General features: G+C 35.3%; 1 protein-coding gene across 1 annotated transcript; it reads left to right on the forward strand.

Annotated features, from left to right (window-relative positions):
* Nucleotides 1-4,677: 4,677 nt before the first annotated feature.
* Nucleotides 4,678-5,676, forward strand: LOC129641507 (olfactory receptor 9K2-like). Its single transcript, XM_055566212.1, has one exon. It carries the CDS (start codon nucleotides 4,735-4,737, stop codon nucleotides 5,674-5,676), a length of 942 nt encoding a protein of 313 aa, XP_055422187.1. The 5' UTR covers nucleotides 4,678-4,734.
* Nucleotides 5,677-19,020: the final 13,344 nt, after the last annotated feature.

Here is a 19,020-nt window from a genome sequence, read left to right on the forward strand (position 1 = left end):
TGGGTATTTATCCAAAGCATATGAAAATACTAATTTGAAAAGATATATGCACCCCTGTGTTCATCACAGCATTATTTATAATAATCAAGATAGAGAAACAACTTAAGTGTCCACTGATGGGTGGATAAAGAAGAAATGGTGTATATATAGAATAGAACCATACTCAACCCCTAAAAAAGATGAAACCTTGCCATTAGTGATAACATGGGTGGACTTCAATGCTATTATTCTAAGTGAAATAAGTTAAATAGAGAAAGACAAATACCATATGACTTAATCATATGTGTAATACAGAAAACAAACAAACAAAAGCCAAAATAAGTGAGCAGACCAAACCAATCAAAAGCAAACATGTAGATACAAAGAACAGAATAGTCACTATCAGAGAGAAAGAGGTGGGGGAGTGGAGGGTGAAATGGGTAAAGGAGATCAACTATATGGTGATGGAAACTGAATTTTCAGCAGTGAGCACTGTGCAGTGTATACAGAAGTAGAAATATAATGTGCTCATGAAACTTGTATAATATAAACCAGTGTTACCTAAATAAACAGTGTATTAAAATAATAATAAATCTTGAAATATCCGTATCACAGAAAAAAAAACTTTTTGGTCCCCTTTGCAAGGATAGTCTTTAAGGCCAGTTTTTTATGTTTGTTCCAACTCAAAGAGTGCATTACTTATTTGTCTCCTCAAGTTCTCTCTGGTGTACTTGTAGTTGGTCTACAGCTAGCTTTTTGTTCTTATGGAGCTAATGGTCTCTTCTTCATTGGCTATCACCAAATTATTATTACGTTTCAAAGTTCACTTGTGTTTGGACTTGCCCACACTTTGTTCTAAACAGAGTCTGTTCACTTGGATCTCTCTGTTACGGTACACCTTTAATTCTAGGCAAAGCCTGTGTGTGGTTCAGTACTCTCAGAGTGACCCCTCTGCTTTAGAAGCAGGTTTCTGGGTGAGATCAGTAACCTAATGGTATTGTCTCTCTTGGCAAAGAACCTCCATCCTTTGAACAGGGGCCACTGAAACTAGTTTATCATACCAGAGGTCAAGCTTCTACCCTATGAATGAAGGCTAGTAAAGAAAGAGATCTCCAAAATATGTTAGCCATTCTTTCTTTGAATAGAGCTTCTGCATCATTTATATCCTAGGGAATGAGATATGTTTGCAACATACTACTCTCAAGGTGATGGGCTTCCCAAATGGCACTAGTGGTTAAAAACCCACCAGTCAATGTAGCAGACATAAGAGATATGGGGTTCGATTCCTGGCTTGGAAAATCCCCTGGAGGAGAGCATAGCAACCCACTTCAATATCCTTGCCTGAAGAATCCCTTGGACAGAGGAGCCTGGCAGGCTACAGTCCATTGGGTTGCATAGAGTTGGATGTGACTGAAGCGACTTAGCATGCATGCATGCAGTCTCAAGTTGATATGGCAGCATTTGTCTGGTACCGAGGGGAAGAGGAATCTGTATATTTTTTCTTACACTTGTCTATAAGAAAGTCATGCTGTGCTGAGAGAGGAGAGGAAGGAAGATGGCCCTGGATCAAATAAGTATGTGTGACTATTTATATTGGCTTTATTCACAATATCTGATAACTGAAAACACCCAAGAGTACCAAAATTTGGTACATATGTAAATAGAATACTCATCAATAAAAAGAATGAGTTACTTATAGATATTACAACATGAATAAACCTCAAAATCATTTTCCTCAGTGAAAAAAGCCTGAGATAAAAGGGTGAATACTGTATGCAAACATATTTATATCCAAAAGAAAATCACATCACCGGTTATTTGAAAATGGATTTGGAAGGAAGCATGATTAATAAAGGGCATGATACATCTTTTGGAGGTGATGGAAATGATCTGTATCTTGATATGGTGATGGTTTCACTGATGTATAAAACTGGCTAAACTCACAGAAATGTATACTGTTTGGAGGTGATGGAAATGATCTGTATCTTGATATGGTGATGGTTTCACTGATATATAAAACTGGCTAAACTCACAGAAATGTATACTGAATGAATACAGTTCATTTCACACTAATTATTTCTCAATAAAGTATTTGAGAAAAAATCATAAGTAGAGCTTCATTTTTAGATGCAAGGAGTTGTGTTTTAGAGCACTGACTCACATATATCTTATTTTGGATTGGAGATTTTAAAAAGATCTTTTTGGTCCCTCCCAAAAAATTCTCACTAGAAAACAGCTCTTGTATATATGTTGACTCCTATTAGACTCAGGCTGATTTTTCCCTCATTTTCTTTCTTTTCTTCTTTTCTTTTTTAAGTTTGAAGTCCCTGTTCCTCATGGACCTTGGTTCTGGAGTCTAGATATCTTAATCGCTAATTTATACTTCTTTCTTCCCCAGGAGGACTATTTCCCAGAAGGTAAAGCAAGCCTCAATGCTGCAATTATTAGAAAAATTTATATTTTTATGCCAAAAGCATAGCTGTTATGAATAACTGCTACTGTTATTTTGGCAGGTTATCAGATATCCCAGATGATTCAAGGCCTCTACATGGATATCTAAGACAATCTATTTTCCTTCTTAAAAGCATTCAAGCACTAGAGAATGCAAGATAAAGACTATCCGGCTGATTGATTTCTCAGGTTTACTTTGCATAACAACAGATTATAGTACTGGAAGTATTTCAGAGTTATCCAAGCATCACTGGAAAATTCACTTCTTGCTCTTCTACAAAGGATATAACATTTTCCAGTGTCAAATACTAAAGGAAATTTCCTCATAAAGGAATTTATAAGACAATAAATATCTTTATTACATAGTGTGATAAGGAAAATAAGCCTAATTTCTCTATAGAAAGAATATGAAACTGAGATACTGAACATGTATTTGGAAATTCTGAGAGGAAGGGATTTCATTTTATTTTGACATTATTTTTTTCAGTATTTGTAGTTGTAACATAGACGTTAACTTTGTTTACTCTTTTTAGAATGAAAACAATAAAAAGGCAAAAACATCAGAATTCTGAGGCTTCTTTTTACAGAATATGCAAATTACCAAACAATATAAGGTAAGAGTAAATTTTAAAATGTGTGAGTTTTTGACAAATAATAAATCACCAACTATTTAGCCATTGACTACTCTGGGAAAAATACTCTTCTTTTGTCAGATATAAATGCCTTTAGCTATAAACATTAATATTAGAATGAGTTTGTTAGGAATCATTTCAGTTCAGTTTAGCTGCGCAGTCCTGTCCAACTCTTTGTGACCCCATGGACTGCAACATGCCAGGGCTGTCCGGTCCATCATCAACTCCTGGACCTTGCTCAAAAATTAAAATGATCTGGTCCCTTCCCCCCAGGCAGGATTAAAGAAATATAAATAAGATACACTATTTTTCAAAAAACATTTCACAACTATTACTGTGTTTCCTTTCACTGTCTAAATAGTTTATACTTCCTCAGATCCTAAGAAAAATCTACTTAAAATCTTTCCCCTTTATAATTATCTGCATATTTAATTTTTGATGGAGCTGGTGATTAACAAAAATATATCAAAATGACATCATACCATTTTACTGAAAGCCATATTTTTCTTCTGCAAAATATTATACTTCTTTCAGATTTCTTTATTAAAGAAAAAGTTTATAGATTAAGAGCATGGATTCAAGAGCCAGATTTCTGGGCTTCAGACTTCAATTCTGACCCTAGTAGGTGGCTTTCAACATATTTAATTTCTTGGTACTTCATTTTTCTTACTATAAACTGGAGAATACAATACTACTCACCTCATATTATTGTTGTATATATTAAATGAGCTACTATGAAAGCATTTAGAAAAGTGGTATATAAAAGATTCCACATAATGTTTGCCATTATTATTGTTGTCTAGGCACAGTCATGCACATAAAGGCCTGAGGAGAAGGAGTGATCTTATTTGAACTGTCTAGTAAATGTACTAATGATGACTATGAAATTTATATTCAGGATAAATAAGAATGCAATAAACAATTTCTTCATATATATCTTTTGTTCAGTATCCATTTCTAAAGTAATTCTATGTAGACAGTGTAAATCTCTTTCTTTAACACTATGAGCTGTTAGCTGAGGAAATGTGAGAAAATTGCATTTATGAGAAAGAATTTGAGGCTTATCTGAAATTTGAAGAATTTGAGACTCATGCATGAAATTCTAGCATGCAAGTGATAATAATTTTTGTGTTTGGTTGTTCACAACTTATTCTTTGTGAGTGTATAACTTACATCAAAATCCAAAGTTTCCATTACCCACAAAAAGTAATCGCAACCTTTAAGTAGTCTTAAAATTCAGTCATTTTCTTTGTATGTGCTGGTAATCTAAGTTTGCCAAGCTAAGTTTTACTAAACGAGACTACTGAAGCCCTTAATATCACCAAACCAAGATACCAAAATTGCTTCCAAAATGTCATTTATTGAAATATTTGTGCTCTCACAATCAGTCTTATGACACTGCATTTATTCCATAAATCATGAATAGGAAATATATACAGAAGTGATACTTGCAAACATGAAAGTCATTTGTGTTTGAAGGCACTGTATAAGTTTCATGAGGAAAAGATCTAATTCCAGCACTTGTATGAATTAGTAATTTTTAAGGTTAAAATAAATAATGATCATAGAATAGCTTTGTGACTCCTATACTGAAAGAGATTATTTGTAGCTAGGATGACAGCCGAGAGTTCATTTGTTTATTTTGCCTTGTACCTCTCAGCAGGTTTCTTCCATGGGTGACAGGGAAACATGCAACCACTCAGAAGTGACTGACTTCATTCTTGTAGGCTTCAGGGTCCGCCCAGAGCTGCACATTCTCCTTTTTCTTCTATTTCTGCTTGTCTATGCCATGATCCTTCTCGGGAACATAGGCATGATGGTCATTATCATGTTTGATCCCCGGCTGAACACACCAATGTATTTCTTCCTAGGCAACCTCTCCTTCATCGATCTCGTCTATTCATCTGTTATTGCACCCAAGGCTATGATCAACTTCTGGTCTGAGAGCAAGTCCATCTCCTATGCAGGCTGTGTGACTCAGTTCTTTCTCTTTGGCCTCTTCATTGTGACTGAGGGGTTTCTCCTGGCAGCCATGGCTTATGACCGCTTCATTGCCATCTGCAATCCTCTCCTCTACATTGTCCAGATGTCAACACGTCTCTGTGTTCAGTTGGTGGCTGGTTCCTATTTTTGTGGCTGCATCACCTCAGTTCTTCATACCAGCATGACATTTGCTTTATCCTTTTGTGCTTCTCGGACCATTGACCATTTTTACTGTGATATTCGCCCCCTTCAGAGACTATCTTGTTCTGATCTCTTCACCCTTAAAATGGTTTCTTTCACCTTCTCTGGCCTCATTGTCTTCCCTACCATCATAGTTATTATTGTTTCTTATTTGTACATTGTGTCCACAGTTCTAAAGATACCCTCCACCGAAGGGCGTAAGAAAGCCTTCTCCACTTGCACCTCCCACCTGGGAGTCGTGAGTGTACTGTATGGTGCTGTCTCTTTTATGTATCTCACTCCTGACACATTTCCTGAGCTCAGTAAAGTGGCCTCCTTGTGTTACACCCTACTCACTCCCATGTTGAATCCTCTGATTTACTCTCTGAGAAACAAAGATGTCAAAGAAGCGCTATACAAACTTGTGGAGAAGAAAAGTAGTATTCTGTGATTATTATTTCTCTTCCACTAATGACTGGCGTCTGTTTATTTTGTGCTCTTCTGGTCATCAAAGATATTATTCTCTTGAGTGTCATAAAAATATTATTAAAAGCTTTTTAAAGGTAATGTATCCTTTCCATATATTACTTTTTTTTTATGTGAGCATTGTCAAACCTAAATGTCCTAGATATTGGAGATTATCTGGATACTGTAGAAGCATTTTTCATGGTGAATCTTCAGACTAATTTCAAATAAAATTTTATTTCACAAAATTTATTTCTATTTTTATGGCAAACTGTTGGACACTATTTTAATATATTATTACAGTGGTTAAGGAATTATTTTGAATGATGTTAGTGTTTAGAATTGGTCCTTCCCTTACACACAGCCCCTGGTGACTCAGACCATAAAGAATCTGCCTGCATTGCAAGAGATCCAGGTTTGATCTCTGGGTTGCGAAGATCTCAAGAGAATGAGTGGCTACCCACTCTAGTATTTTTGCCTGGAGAATTCCATGGACAGAGGAACCTGGCAGGCTATAGTCTATGGTGTTACAAAGAGTCAGAGACAACTAAGCAACCAACAGATTTTACACACAATTAATCATTGGACATTGACAAGAATGTCCATCTTACTTTTAAAGTAAATTATTTCTCAATTTAATCACTAGTTTCTCTGGTACGTTAAATGGTGTTGAAACAAGTAGACTGCCAGTAATTTCTCCAGCAAAGATGGGTTTATTTGGGATCAGCAGATAATTGCAATTTGTGGTATGTAATCATGGCGAGCCACGTGCAACTCTTTGCATGCCAAGGGAAGGAGAACAGTTTTATAGAAGGAAGAGGAATTTGGGAACGTTCTAGTGAACTGTCTATGGCTTTTTAATGGCTCAGTCTTTTCCAGGTAAGAAGAGTAATCTTCTTGTAGCCCTTCCAAAGGAATAGATTGAAGCCTGAAAATCCCAGCATCATCTCAGAAAAAAAGCCCTGTTCCTGAATGAACAGGTTGAAGGCTAGCCACCTTAGGAGAAGCTGCCTCAGTTCTGCAGGGAACAGGCTGAAGGCTAGTCAGTTTCCATTGAACAGTCTGATCTCAAATCACACCAAAGTGTCAAATAAGTACTAGCCTAAAGAACAACACCTTAACCAGAATGTCAGAAACTTTAAATAGACCTCAAATAAAGCCAGGAGGGCTTCAAAGGCAAAGAAGGTGCAAGCTCAGTTCCAGGAGAAAAACATCTGCAATATCCAGGGTTGGTGAGAAAAACACTATGCAACAATGGGCTCAAATGAGGCTATCACACTTGTTTGTTCACCTGCTCTAGAGCTGTTGGGAGTCTTCTCTGGTCCCTGAGGGAACCACTGAAATGACCTGAGACAAGTAGACTTCCAGATATTTCTCCAGCAAACATGGATGAGAAGCACAGAGTTGCAGTTCAAGGTCTGCAGCCAAGGCCAGATACATGTAAGTTCCTGAATGACATGGGAAGGAAAACTCTTAAAGATGAGGAAAGAAAGACTGACTATGTCAACTACCAGTTGCCATCTACCTCTATAAGGATTAAATCATATGCTGGTATAGCTGCTGATTTTCAACAACCTCTGAAAGGAGTTAGGGTAAAGTGCAGAAATGAGGCATTCTGTGCTCTTGGATAAACTGGCAGGACAGGTCTTCAGATAGATATTTTTAGGAGTCAATTTGATAAGCCCAATTCTTGTATCTCCTAATATCTAGAAAAGCACTAAAATCCTTCATGATGACGAATGTTCCTTGTGACTAGCAGAAAACTTCTGCAAAAAATTTGTGCTTGATTGCATGTACTCCCCCTTCAACAAAATCACATACATATACTGACCATCTTTGGAGCAGTTACTCAGAGCTACTTGAGGTGCTGTCTCCCAGACTATAATCTTCATTTTATTCCAAATAATATTTGACTAATGAGCCTCATGTTGTGTATTTTTTTAAGTTTTGATAGGTGCTGTAGTGAAAAGAGTCCTTGGCTCTTCATTGGCTGAGTCCTTGACAGGAAAGAAGAGGACTGTTTGTCCTTCTCATAAGGCTCTGTTCTGTTGTAGGTGTGAAAGCCCCCCACTTTGGCTTTCAACTCTATTTAATTCAGGTTTCTGTTTACTAATTTTTTTTTACAATCATTGTTGAATTTTCACTTGAATCAATTATTTTGTACCTGTTCTATCAAGAGGAAGTAATAACAAGAAGAAACCAACAATAAGTAATTTTCATCATATGCATGAACTTGAGAAATTGTATATTGAGTGTGTCAGGCATAGGGGAGTGCTCTGAGGACCTTCTTGCTCATGGATCCTAATATAAAAAACAAAGTGGGAGATAGAGATATACAAATATTTTTGAGCAATCATTTCCTTAAATGAATCTTCATAATTTTTCCTGTATTAATTATTTAAGGAATATTTATTAAAAGAATAGAAGTCAGGTGGTTGTCAAAATAAAGTATGATCCAAAATTTACTTACTATGGCTCTGTATCTTCATTTATTCCATTAATTTTATTCAATCTCTGTCTAACATGTTTGATCTTGTAGCAGGCTTAGGTATGAATAAACTTTAGGGAATTAACAGTTTAATGTTGGAATCAGATCACTGGACAGGTAATTAAAATCTAGAGATTTTATTTTATTGTTTAATGTATGTAAACCGTAAGCATGAAGATTGTAAAGTGGGATGCCTGAGAGTGAGCTATGGTCATCAAGGAAAGTCTTCCTATGGTTGCATGGAAAATATATTTGAAGGACGTAAGATTGGGGTTAGCAAAACTGCTTTATCAGTTTATGTTATTGATGGGGCTTTAAGCATGACAATGTAATTTTTAAAAGGCTTATTTAAAAATTATAAGTAAAATACACAGAACATAGAAGCTGATTAGTATGAGAGGAATGCAGCAAAGAAGGTGTGTCTCATCATTTTGAACCTGAATGATATGTGTGGTGATGGTACAAACATAAAAATAAAGCTCTTACCAGGTTAGGAATGGAGGAGAATTTCCTTGAAAAGTAACATCTACCAAAAGTCTAAAGCTAAGATCATATTTATGATGAGCGAGCCAAAGCTTTCTTGATAAAATTAGGAACAAGGCTAGGAAGTCCCCATTACAAAAACCTTTCAACATCCAACTGTAAGTCTTAGCTAATGCAACAGACGAGAAACAGAAAGAAAAGTGGTATGGACTGAATTATGTTTTTCAAAACTCATATGTTCAATTCCTAACCCCATTATTATAGTGTATGACTATAGACTGGACCTTTGAACACACTGGTTTGAAATATACAGGTTGTCTTATACACAAATTGTTTTCAATAAATGTATTAGAAGTTTTTGAATATTTGAAAAAACTTGCAGATGAACCATATAGCCTAGAAATATTTTAAAAAATTAATAAAAGCTAGATGTGTCATGAATGCATAAACTGTATGTAAGTACTACTCTATTCTGTCATTTATTGTCATAAAATATACACACATTTATTATAAAAAGTTAAAATTTATCAAAACAAATGCACACAAATACTTACAGACCATACCTGAAACCATTTCCAACTGAGAGAAATGTAAAAACATAAGAATGCAATATTAAATCATAATTAAAGGAAATTGATTGTACTACATACTGTGCTACTGTCAATTTTGTAGCTACCTCCCTGTTGCTGTTGCAGTGAGCTCAGGTCCTGTGAGTATGCACATAAGGCTCCACCTGACACTCCATGTGAGCTTCTAGTCTCGCCAATAAACTGGATACCACAATAAAAAGTGATCTCTCCCACTTCTTATATATTTTTCATCCTGGTTAGTGCAATTCCTTAAATAGAAACACTATAGGACTCCTACAAAATGCCACTAGTGATGCTGGAATTTCTCCTAAGAAGCAGAGAATAGTCATGACCTTGGAAGAAAAAGTTGAACTTCTTGGTACATTCAACTGATTGAGGTCTGTAGCTATGGTTGCCCGTCATTTTAAGATGTATGAATCCTGTGTAAGGACTATTAATTAAAAAAACAAAGAAATTTGAGGAGATGTAGCTTGCTGTAGCTATTCCAGTAGGCATGAAACCTTTGAACTTTTGTGAAACTTTTATCTTGTATTAAAAATGCAGCTTTTATTGTGTGCAGGATTGCTATAAGAAAGACATATCTATAGATTCTAATATAATTTGAGAGAAAGTAATTACATGGCAATGTAAAGCAAAAGGAAGGTGAAGGATCTAAAACTGGAAAATCTGATGTCAGAAAAGGATGGTTTCATAATTTTAGAAAGAGTTTTGGCTTAAAAAGTGTCAAGATAACACAGGAAGCATGTTCTGCTGATCAAGAGGTGGCAGATAAGTTCCCAAATGCCATTTAGAAAATCCTTGAGGAGAGAGGATATTTGTCTGAACCAGGTTTTAATGCAGATGAAAGTGCTATTTTCTGGGAAAAAACTATCACAAAGGATATTTATTAGTGAGGAAGGAAAATAAGCACCAGGATTTAAGCCAGGAATGGATAGGCTCACCTTATTGTTTTGTGCAAATGTGTTCAGGTTTATCTTCAAAACTGTCCTTACCTATAAAACTACTAACCTCCAAGATTTAAAAGGAAACAATAAACAGCAGCTGCCAAATTTTGGTTGTACAGCAAGAAGGACTAGACAAGTACTCTTTTCTTTTCTGAATTGGTTCCACTAAGGCTTTATCCCTAAATTAGGAAGCACCTTGCTGGAGGGGTATGTCTTAAATTTATTTATTTATTTTTGATATTTAATAGTGTCCCTGGCCACCTGGATCCCCATAAGTTAAAAACCAAAGGTGTCTACTTTCCCCCTGAACACAGCATCTCTATTTCAGCCTCTACATCAGGGGGCATATGGATCTTTAAGGCTCATTACACATGATACTCTGGAAAATATTGTCAATGATATGGAAGAGAACTGTGATAGAGAGAGAACATCATGAAAGTCTGAAAGGATTATACCATTGAAGATGCCATCATTGTTATAGAAAAAGCTGTGAAAGCCGTCAAGTCTGAAACAGTAAATTCCTGCTGGAGAGACTGTATCCAAATGTTGTATGACTTCACATGACTTACAATAGAGCCAATCAAGAAAATCATGAAAGGCATTGAAGACAGGGCAAAAAAGCTGGTGAAGTGAGTAAGGTGTTTCAAGATATGGATGTTGGAAAAATTCAAGAGCTGATTAACACAACAGATGAATTAACAAAAAAATTGATTTATTTTTACTTTTGTTACCCTTGTTAGAGGAGATTGATCCAAAAAAATACTGCTAAGAGTGATATCAAGAGTGTATTGTGTATGCTTTCTTCTAAGAGTTTTATGATTTCAGATCTTACATTTGAGTTCTGAATCCATCTTGAGTTTATTTTTGTATATGGTATGAGAAAGTAAACTCTTTTGTATGATTCTTTTGCATATGGCTATCCAGATTTATCAACACCATTTATTAAAGAGTCTGTCTTCTCTCTATTGTGTACTTTTTTCTCTGTTATTGTTATTTATTGATGCATAAACCTGGATTTACTTCTGGGCTTCTTATTCTGTTCCATTGATCTATATGTTTGTTTTTGTGCCTGTACCATACTATTTTGGTTACTTTGCTTTGTAATATAGTATGAAATAAAGGATCATGATATTTCCAGTTTTGTCCTTCTTTCTCAAGATTGGTTCAGCTATCTGGGAGCTTTTGTTCCCATACAAATTTTAGAATTACTTGCTGCCATTTTGTTTAAATATGTCATTGGTAATTTGATAGGGATCACACTAAATCTGTAGATTGCTTTGGGTAGTATGGCTATTTCTACAATATTAATTCTTACAATTCAGGAGCATGATGGATATTTGTTTGTTTTGTTGTCTTCAATTTCTTTCATCAGTATCTTACAGGTTTCCAAGTCCAGATCTTTTATCTCATTGCTGCTAAGTCACTTCAGTCGTGTCCAACTCTGTGCGACCCCATAGACGGCAGCCCACCAGGCTCCCCCGTCCCTGGGATTCTCCAGGCAAGAGTACTGGAGTGGGTTGCCATTTCCTTCTCCAATGCATTAAAGTGAAAAGTGGAAGTGAAGTCACTCAGTCGTGTCCGACCCTCAGCGACCCCATGGACTGCAGCCTTCCAGGCTCCTTCGTCCATGGGATTTTCCAGGCAAGAGTACTGGAGTGGGGTGCCATTGCCTTCATCCTTTTTATCTCATTAGTTAGATTAAAACTTAGGTACTTAGTTCTTTTTGACCCAAATATAAATTGCATTTTTCTTAGTTTCTCTTCCTGATAGTTTGTTCTTAGTGTACAAAAGCACTATATATTTATGTATGTTAATTTTTATTCTGTAACTTTGATGAATTCACTTATTAGTTCGAATAGTATTTTTGGTGGCATCTTCTAGGATTTTCTACACATAGTATCATAACATTTAAAAATACTGATAGTTTTATTTTATTCTTTCCAATTTGAATTCTTTTTCTTGTCTGATCATCTTTATTTTATTCCTAATTTAGAGGAAATGTTTTCAGCTTTTCACTCATGTTGATCACTCAAATCTAAATAGATGTTGAATCCTATTCAAAGCTTCTCATGGATCTACTGAGATGATCATATACCTTTTATTTTCAATTAGTTAATGAGGTGAACACATGGACTGAATTGTTGATTTTGACCCATCCCTTCATCCCAGGGATAAAACTCACTTGAAGATGGTATATGATCCTATTCATGTATTGTTGAATTTTTTTTTTTTTTTGCTAATAAGCTGTTGAAAATTTTTCATCTGTATTTAACAGTGATGTTGGCTTGTACTTTTGTTTTATTTGTGTTATGTCTGTTTTTTTTTCATCAGGGTGTTGGCCTCATAGAATGACTTTGGAAGTTGTTCCTTCCTCTTCAACTTTTTGTAATAGTTTGAGAAGGATAGGTGTTAAGTCTTCTTAAATGTTTGGCAGTATTCTTGGGAAGCTGTCTGGTCTGGCTGTTTGTAGGGTAGTTGCTATTACTGATTCAATTTTATTCAGTTCAGTTCAGTTCAGTTGCTCAGTCCTGTCCGACTCTTTGCAAACCCATTAGCAGCAGCACACCAGGCCTCCCTGTCCATCACCAACTCCCAGAGTCCACCCAAACCCATGTCCATTGGGTCGGTGATGCCATCAAACCATATCATCCTCTGTCATCATCTTCTCCTCCTGCCCTCAGTCTTTCCCAGCATCAATGCCTTTTCAAATGACTCAGCTTTTCGTATGAGGTGGCCAAAGTATTGGAGTTTCAGCTTCAACATCAGTCCTTCCAATGAACACCCAGGACTGATCTCTTTTAGGGTGGACTGGTTGGAACTCCTTGCAGTCCAAAGGACTCACAAGAATCTTCTCCAACACCACAGTGCAAAAGCATCAATTCTTCAGCGCTCAGCTTTCTTTATAGTCCAACTCCCACATCCATACATGACCACTGGAAAAACCATAGCCTTGACTAGATGGACCTTTGTTGGCAAAGTAATGTCTCTGCTTTTTAAGATGCTGTCTAGTTTGGTCATAATTTTCCTTCCAAGGAGTAAGTGTCTTTTAATTTCATGGCTGCAATCACCATCTGCAGTGATTTTGGAGCCCAGAAAAATAAAGTTTGACACTGTTTCCACTGTTTCCCCATCTATTTCCCATGAAGTGATGGGACCAGATGCCATGATCTTAGTTTTCTGAATGTTGAGCTTTAAGCCAACTTTTTCACTCTCTTCTTTCACTTTCGTCAAGAGGCTCTTTAGTTCTTCACTTTCTGCCATAAGGGTGGTGTCATCTGCATATCTGAGGTTATTGATATTTCTCCTGTCACTCTTGTTTCCAGCTTGTGCTTCCTCCAGCCCAGCATTTCTCATGATGTACTCTGCATATATGTTAAATAAGCAGGTTGACAATATATAACCTTGACATACTCTTTTTCCTATTTGGAACCAGTCTGTTAGGTTCATGAATCAAGGCAAATTGGAAGTGGTCAAACAGGAGATGACAAGAGTGAACATCGACATTCTAGGAATCAGTGAACTAAGATGGACTGGAATGGGTGAATTTAACCCAGATGACCATGATATCTACTACTTGGGGCAGGAATCCCTTAGAAGAAATTGAGTAGCCATTATAGTCAACAAAAGAGTCCTAAATGCAGTACTTGGATGCAATCTCTAAAATGACAGAATGATCTCTGTTTGTTTCCAAGGCAAACCATTCAATATCACGGTAATCCAAGTCTATGCCCCGACCAGTAATGCTAAAGAAGCTGATGTTGAACAGTTCTATGAAGACCTTCAAGACCTTCTAGAACTAACACCCCCAAAAGATGTCCTTTTCATTATAGGGGACTGGAATGCAAAAGTAGGAAGTCAAGAAACACCTGGAGTAACAGGCAAATTTGGCCTTGGCGTACAGAATGAAGCAGAGCAAAGGCTAATAGAGTTCTGCCAAGAGAACACACTGGTCATAGCAAACACCCTCTTCCAACAACACAAGAGGAGACTGTACACATGGACGTCACCAGATGGTCAACACCAAAATCAGATTGATTATATTCTTTGCAGCCAAAGATGGAGAAGCTCTATACAGTCAGCAAAAACAAGACCAGGAGCTGACTATGGCTTGGATCATGAACCCCTTATTGCCAAATTCAGACTAAAATGGAAGAAAGTGGAGAAAACCACTAGACCATTCAGGTATAACCTAAATCAAATCCCTTATGACTATACAGTGGAGCTGAGAAATAGATTTAAGGGTCTAGATCTGATAGACAGATTACCTGATGAGCTATGGATGGAGGTATGTAACATTGTACAAGAGACAAGAATCAAGACCATTTGCAAGAAAAAGAAATGCAAAAAAGCCAAATGGCTGTCTGAGGAGGCCTTACAAAAAGCTGTGAAAAGAAGGGAAGTGAAAAGCAAAGGAGAAAAGGAAAGATATACCGATTTGAATGCAGAGTTCCAAAGAATAGCAAGGAGAGATAAGATGGCCTTCCTCAGCAATCAATGCAAAGAGAGGAAAACAATAGAATGGGGAAGACCAGAGATCTCTTCAAGAAAATTAGAGATACCAAGGAAAAATTTCATGCAAAGATGGGCTCAATAAAGGACAGAAATGTTAGGGACCTAACAGAACCTTATGTCTTAAGGTTCTGTTAAGATATTAACAGAAGATATTAAGAAGAGGTGGCAAGAATACACAGAAGAACTATACAAAAAAGATCTTCACGACCCAGATAATCACGACTGGTAATCAATATGTTCATATTTTCTATTTCTTCTTGATTCAGTCTTGGGAAGTTATACATTTTTAGTAATTTCTCCTTTTCTTTTACTTTTTGCATTTTATTAGCCTTTACTTTTTCTTAGTAATATTTTATGATATTTGTATTTTGGTGGTGTTGTTTGTGACTTCTCTTTTATTTCTGATTATACATACTTGGGTTCTCTCTCTTTTTTTCTGACAATTTTGGTTAAATGTTGATCAATTTTCTTTATCTTCTCAAAGAAACAGAACTTTGTTTCATTGGTCTGTTCTATTGTTTGTTAATTGCTATTTTACTTGTTTCTGCTCTGATCTTTATTATTTATTTCCTCCTACTCACATGTAGTAGTTGGTTTTTCTTTTCATTTAATCTTTATTACCCCTAACTTCCTTTAGGAATAAGATTAGAGTGTTTATTTGAGATTGTACCAGTATAACTTCCTTCTTGAGATCTCTTTTGTTGCTTCCCATAATTTGGATCATTGCTTTTCATTTTCATTAGTCTCCATTTAATTATGACTTCCTTGTTGATTTCTGCACTGACCTATTGGTTATTTAATATTGTACTGTTTCATCTTCACATCCTTATGTTTTTGTAGCTTTTTCTTATAATTGATTTCTAGTCATATACTATTGTAGTCAGTAAAAAAGCTTGATATGATTTCAACCTTCTAAAATTTACTGAGACTTACTTTGTAGCCTAGCATGTGATCTCTCTTGAAGAATGTTCTGTGTACACTTGAAAAAATGTGTTCTGCTGTTTGGGGATGTGTGTGTGTATGTATATATATATATATATATATATATATTCCATATATACACTTTATGCATGTATAGAAATAGAGGAAAACAACAGAATGGGAAAGAATAGAGATCTCAGAAAATTGGAGATATCAAAGGAACATTTCATGCAACATGAGCACAATAAAGGATGCATAAGTATCTTTTCTAGCTAAAGGGAAATATTATTAGAAGAAACAAGAATCTCGAGGAACATTTTGAAATGTACAGAACATAACTGTGAAGTCTTAAAAATATTTTATGTAAGATTTCTTCTTTTCCAACATATTCATTGAGGAATCTTTATATATTCTAGAGTCATCCAACTATAGCCTCTAGGCCAAATGTTTGCATTTGTTCATTTACCTATTGTCTATGGCTGGTTTCACACTATAAAGGCAGAACTGAGGATACAGGAATACAAGACATATGTTTCTCTTTCAATTGGATTGTTTCTCTTTTCCTGTTCTATCACCTAGCGTTCAAACCCCACCATGGTTCTCAGTCTTGAAGAGATTTCCAGGCTTCTGAGATCCTTTAACACCTCCTCTTTTACTGCCTTGAAATCATAGGTGGATCTATAATCTCCTGATCTTGCTAATACCTATGTTACTTCAAAATCAGCCCCACCTTTCCCTTCAGCTCTTCCATGGACTGTTTAGATTATTCTGTGTATTAATAAAAACATGATGTATTTACAGTAGAGATAAGGAATTATTTTCTAAATGGTTGTAACCCATTCAAATAAAAAGTTATGAATACCCTTCTGTGTAAATCATGAAATAAAAGAAGAATCAAATATTTATCATCCAAATGTGTTTTTTAAAATTATTGTTTTGTAAGTATAACTCTAGTCCTTATGTCCTCTAGAGAGAGTATCTAACGCTCTAATGGTCTTGTGAACTTACTAATTAATATTTTTTCTCTCATTTTTCTTTTTTCATTATATCAATAGAAAATACATCATAGGTGAGAAAGGTCTTAATCCCCAAAGAATATCTTGCAGAGGGAATGCTCACCATCAAGATTTCCCTTCCCATGAAAGAATTTCTCTCAGGACCCATTTCTAGTATATTTTTTGATTTAATCAATGAAAAGTATAGTAAATGAGAGAGAGAGATAAACCACAATTTGTGTTAGCACCTGTTCACCTTAGCAATTTGAGACATGATCTTAACAGTGATGAAATGAAACCTACTTTGCAGAAAAACTTCCTGTTAAACAAAGATTTGTTTCTTTTCATACTTTTGTTTCTTCATAAATGTACAATACAGTACTTATCATAGAGGATATACTAAGATGAGAAGTAGTATCCATTCTTGTGAATCTATTTTATACGTAAGTTGTTCTCAACACTTTTCCCATTTGGATAACTTTTTTTCTGTTGAAATAAGAAACTTTATATATGAATTTTAAGGAAAGTAAGCATTTTGTAGTTGACAGTCTTGACAGAGGTTTTCTTTCTCTCTCTCTCTCTTTTTTTTAACCATTCCTCTGCCTTCTAAAATCTATCAGTCAACACTTTTAATAACCTTTAAAATTTTCAAAAAAGTAGATACTCTAACTGTGCCGAATTGATTTTAATATACTTTCACAATTCTAACTAGTCTGAGAATAATGTCACAGGAATAAAATCATAGTTCTGGCAACAAAAAATATAAAAAATTTTAGGAGACATTTCCTAATTTAGATCATATGTGATTTTATTTATTTACTGTAATTATTTTATGTATATAAAGTTATAAATTTTTATTATAAAAGATATTTCTATGGTACATGAGTTTTTTTATGTATCATTTTTATAGTATGTGAGGTTTTAAATTTATTGTCAGTTTTCTTTAGTATTTTATGGTTATTGAATAACAAGTCACTATGCTGCTCAACCTCATGACTCTAAATAAATCTCTTGAATATGTTATTTGTTCAATAACATATTCAATATCCCCATTCATAAAATTAGAAGAAAAGCTACTTTCTTTCTTTACCTCTCAGTGTATTTTACCTGAGGACATTTTATAGTCAAAATAGCATACATTTAAATAAATACAGTACAAGCTTGTTTAAATACATAGTTTTTCTTTTGTGGCTATCTCTAAATTGTTCTATGTGCCTTCCATGCTGCATATAAACAGATCTTTGTATTTGTAATTAAATTTTTTCTGCTTCTGAAAAGACAGAAAAATATGTCAAAGATCTTTAGAATTCTTCACTTGCATTCTAATCTGAAAAATTCAAAATAAGCAAAAGAGAGAAGAAACAAAGGAAGAAAATTAGGAAGGAAAGAAGGGTGGAAGGAAAACAATAAAGTCTGATTTCATTGTCTTCAGGAAATATAAGCAAGAATCATTCTGTTTTCAGCAAACTGTGCCATTAAGAGTGTATGTCACCATAGGCACAAAAATAATGGAGAAACAAGGATATGATGTAAATGTGTAAAAATGCATTTGAATCAGTTCTAATGAGGTGGATGAAACTGGAGCCTATTATACAGTGTGAAGTAAGTCAGAAAGAAAAAAACCAGTACAGTATGTTAACACATATATATGGACTTTATAAAGACGGTAATGATGACCCTATATGTGAGACAGCAAAAGAGGCACAGATATAGAGAACAGACTTTTGGACTCTGTGGGAGAAGGCAAGGGTGGGATTATTTGAGAGAATGGCATTGAAAAACGTATATTACTATATATGAAATAGATGACCAGTCCAAGTTCGATGTGTGAAACAGGGCACTCAAAACCGGTGCACTGGGACAACCCAGAAGGAAGGAATGGGGAGGGAGGTGGGAGTGGAGTTTGGGACAGAGGAACACATGTACGCTGATGGCTGATTCATGTCAATGTGTGGCAAAAACCACCTCAACATTGTAAAGTAATTAGTCTCCAATTATAATAAATGAATTAGTTTAAAAAATTTAAAAAAAGGATCATGCTTTTGTCAGGATCTGAAGTGTTTCTTCTAAAGATAGAAAGACAGGTACAATATTTACATATTATTTTTCTAAAGTAGATAAACTAATCATTAACAATAAAATGAGATTATAAATTAAACAGATTTTACTCCAGGTAAAATCTTAAGTGGGAAACACCATTCATTAAAGGAGGCAGCTTTCAACACCAGCAAACTGATAGTAAACCCAGGGGGAAAGGGCTATTTCCAAACATTTTCTTAGAATCTCCACTTTGCCAAAGCACATTTGGAGAGCGAATCCATAATATTTGTAAATAAGCATATCTGAAAAAGGATAACCAGTCAGATTTAACTCTTCACTAGGAAGACTTTTTAAAAA

This window comes from Bubalus kerabau, chromosome 1 (genome assembly GCF_029407905.1).
Source record: "Bubalus kerabau isolate K-KA32 ecotype Philippines breed swamp buffalo chromosome 1, PCC_UOA_SB_1v2, whole genome shotgun sequence".
NCBI classification, from domain to species: Eukaryota; Metazoa; Chordata; class Mammalia; order Artiodactyla; family Bovidae; genus Bubalus; species Bubalus kerabau.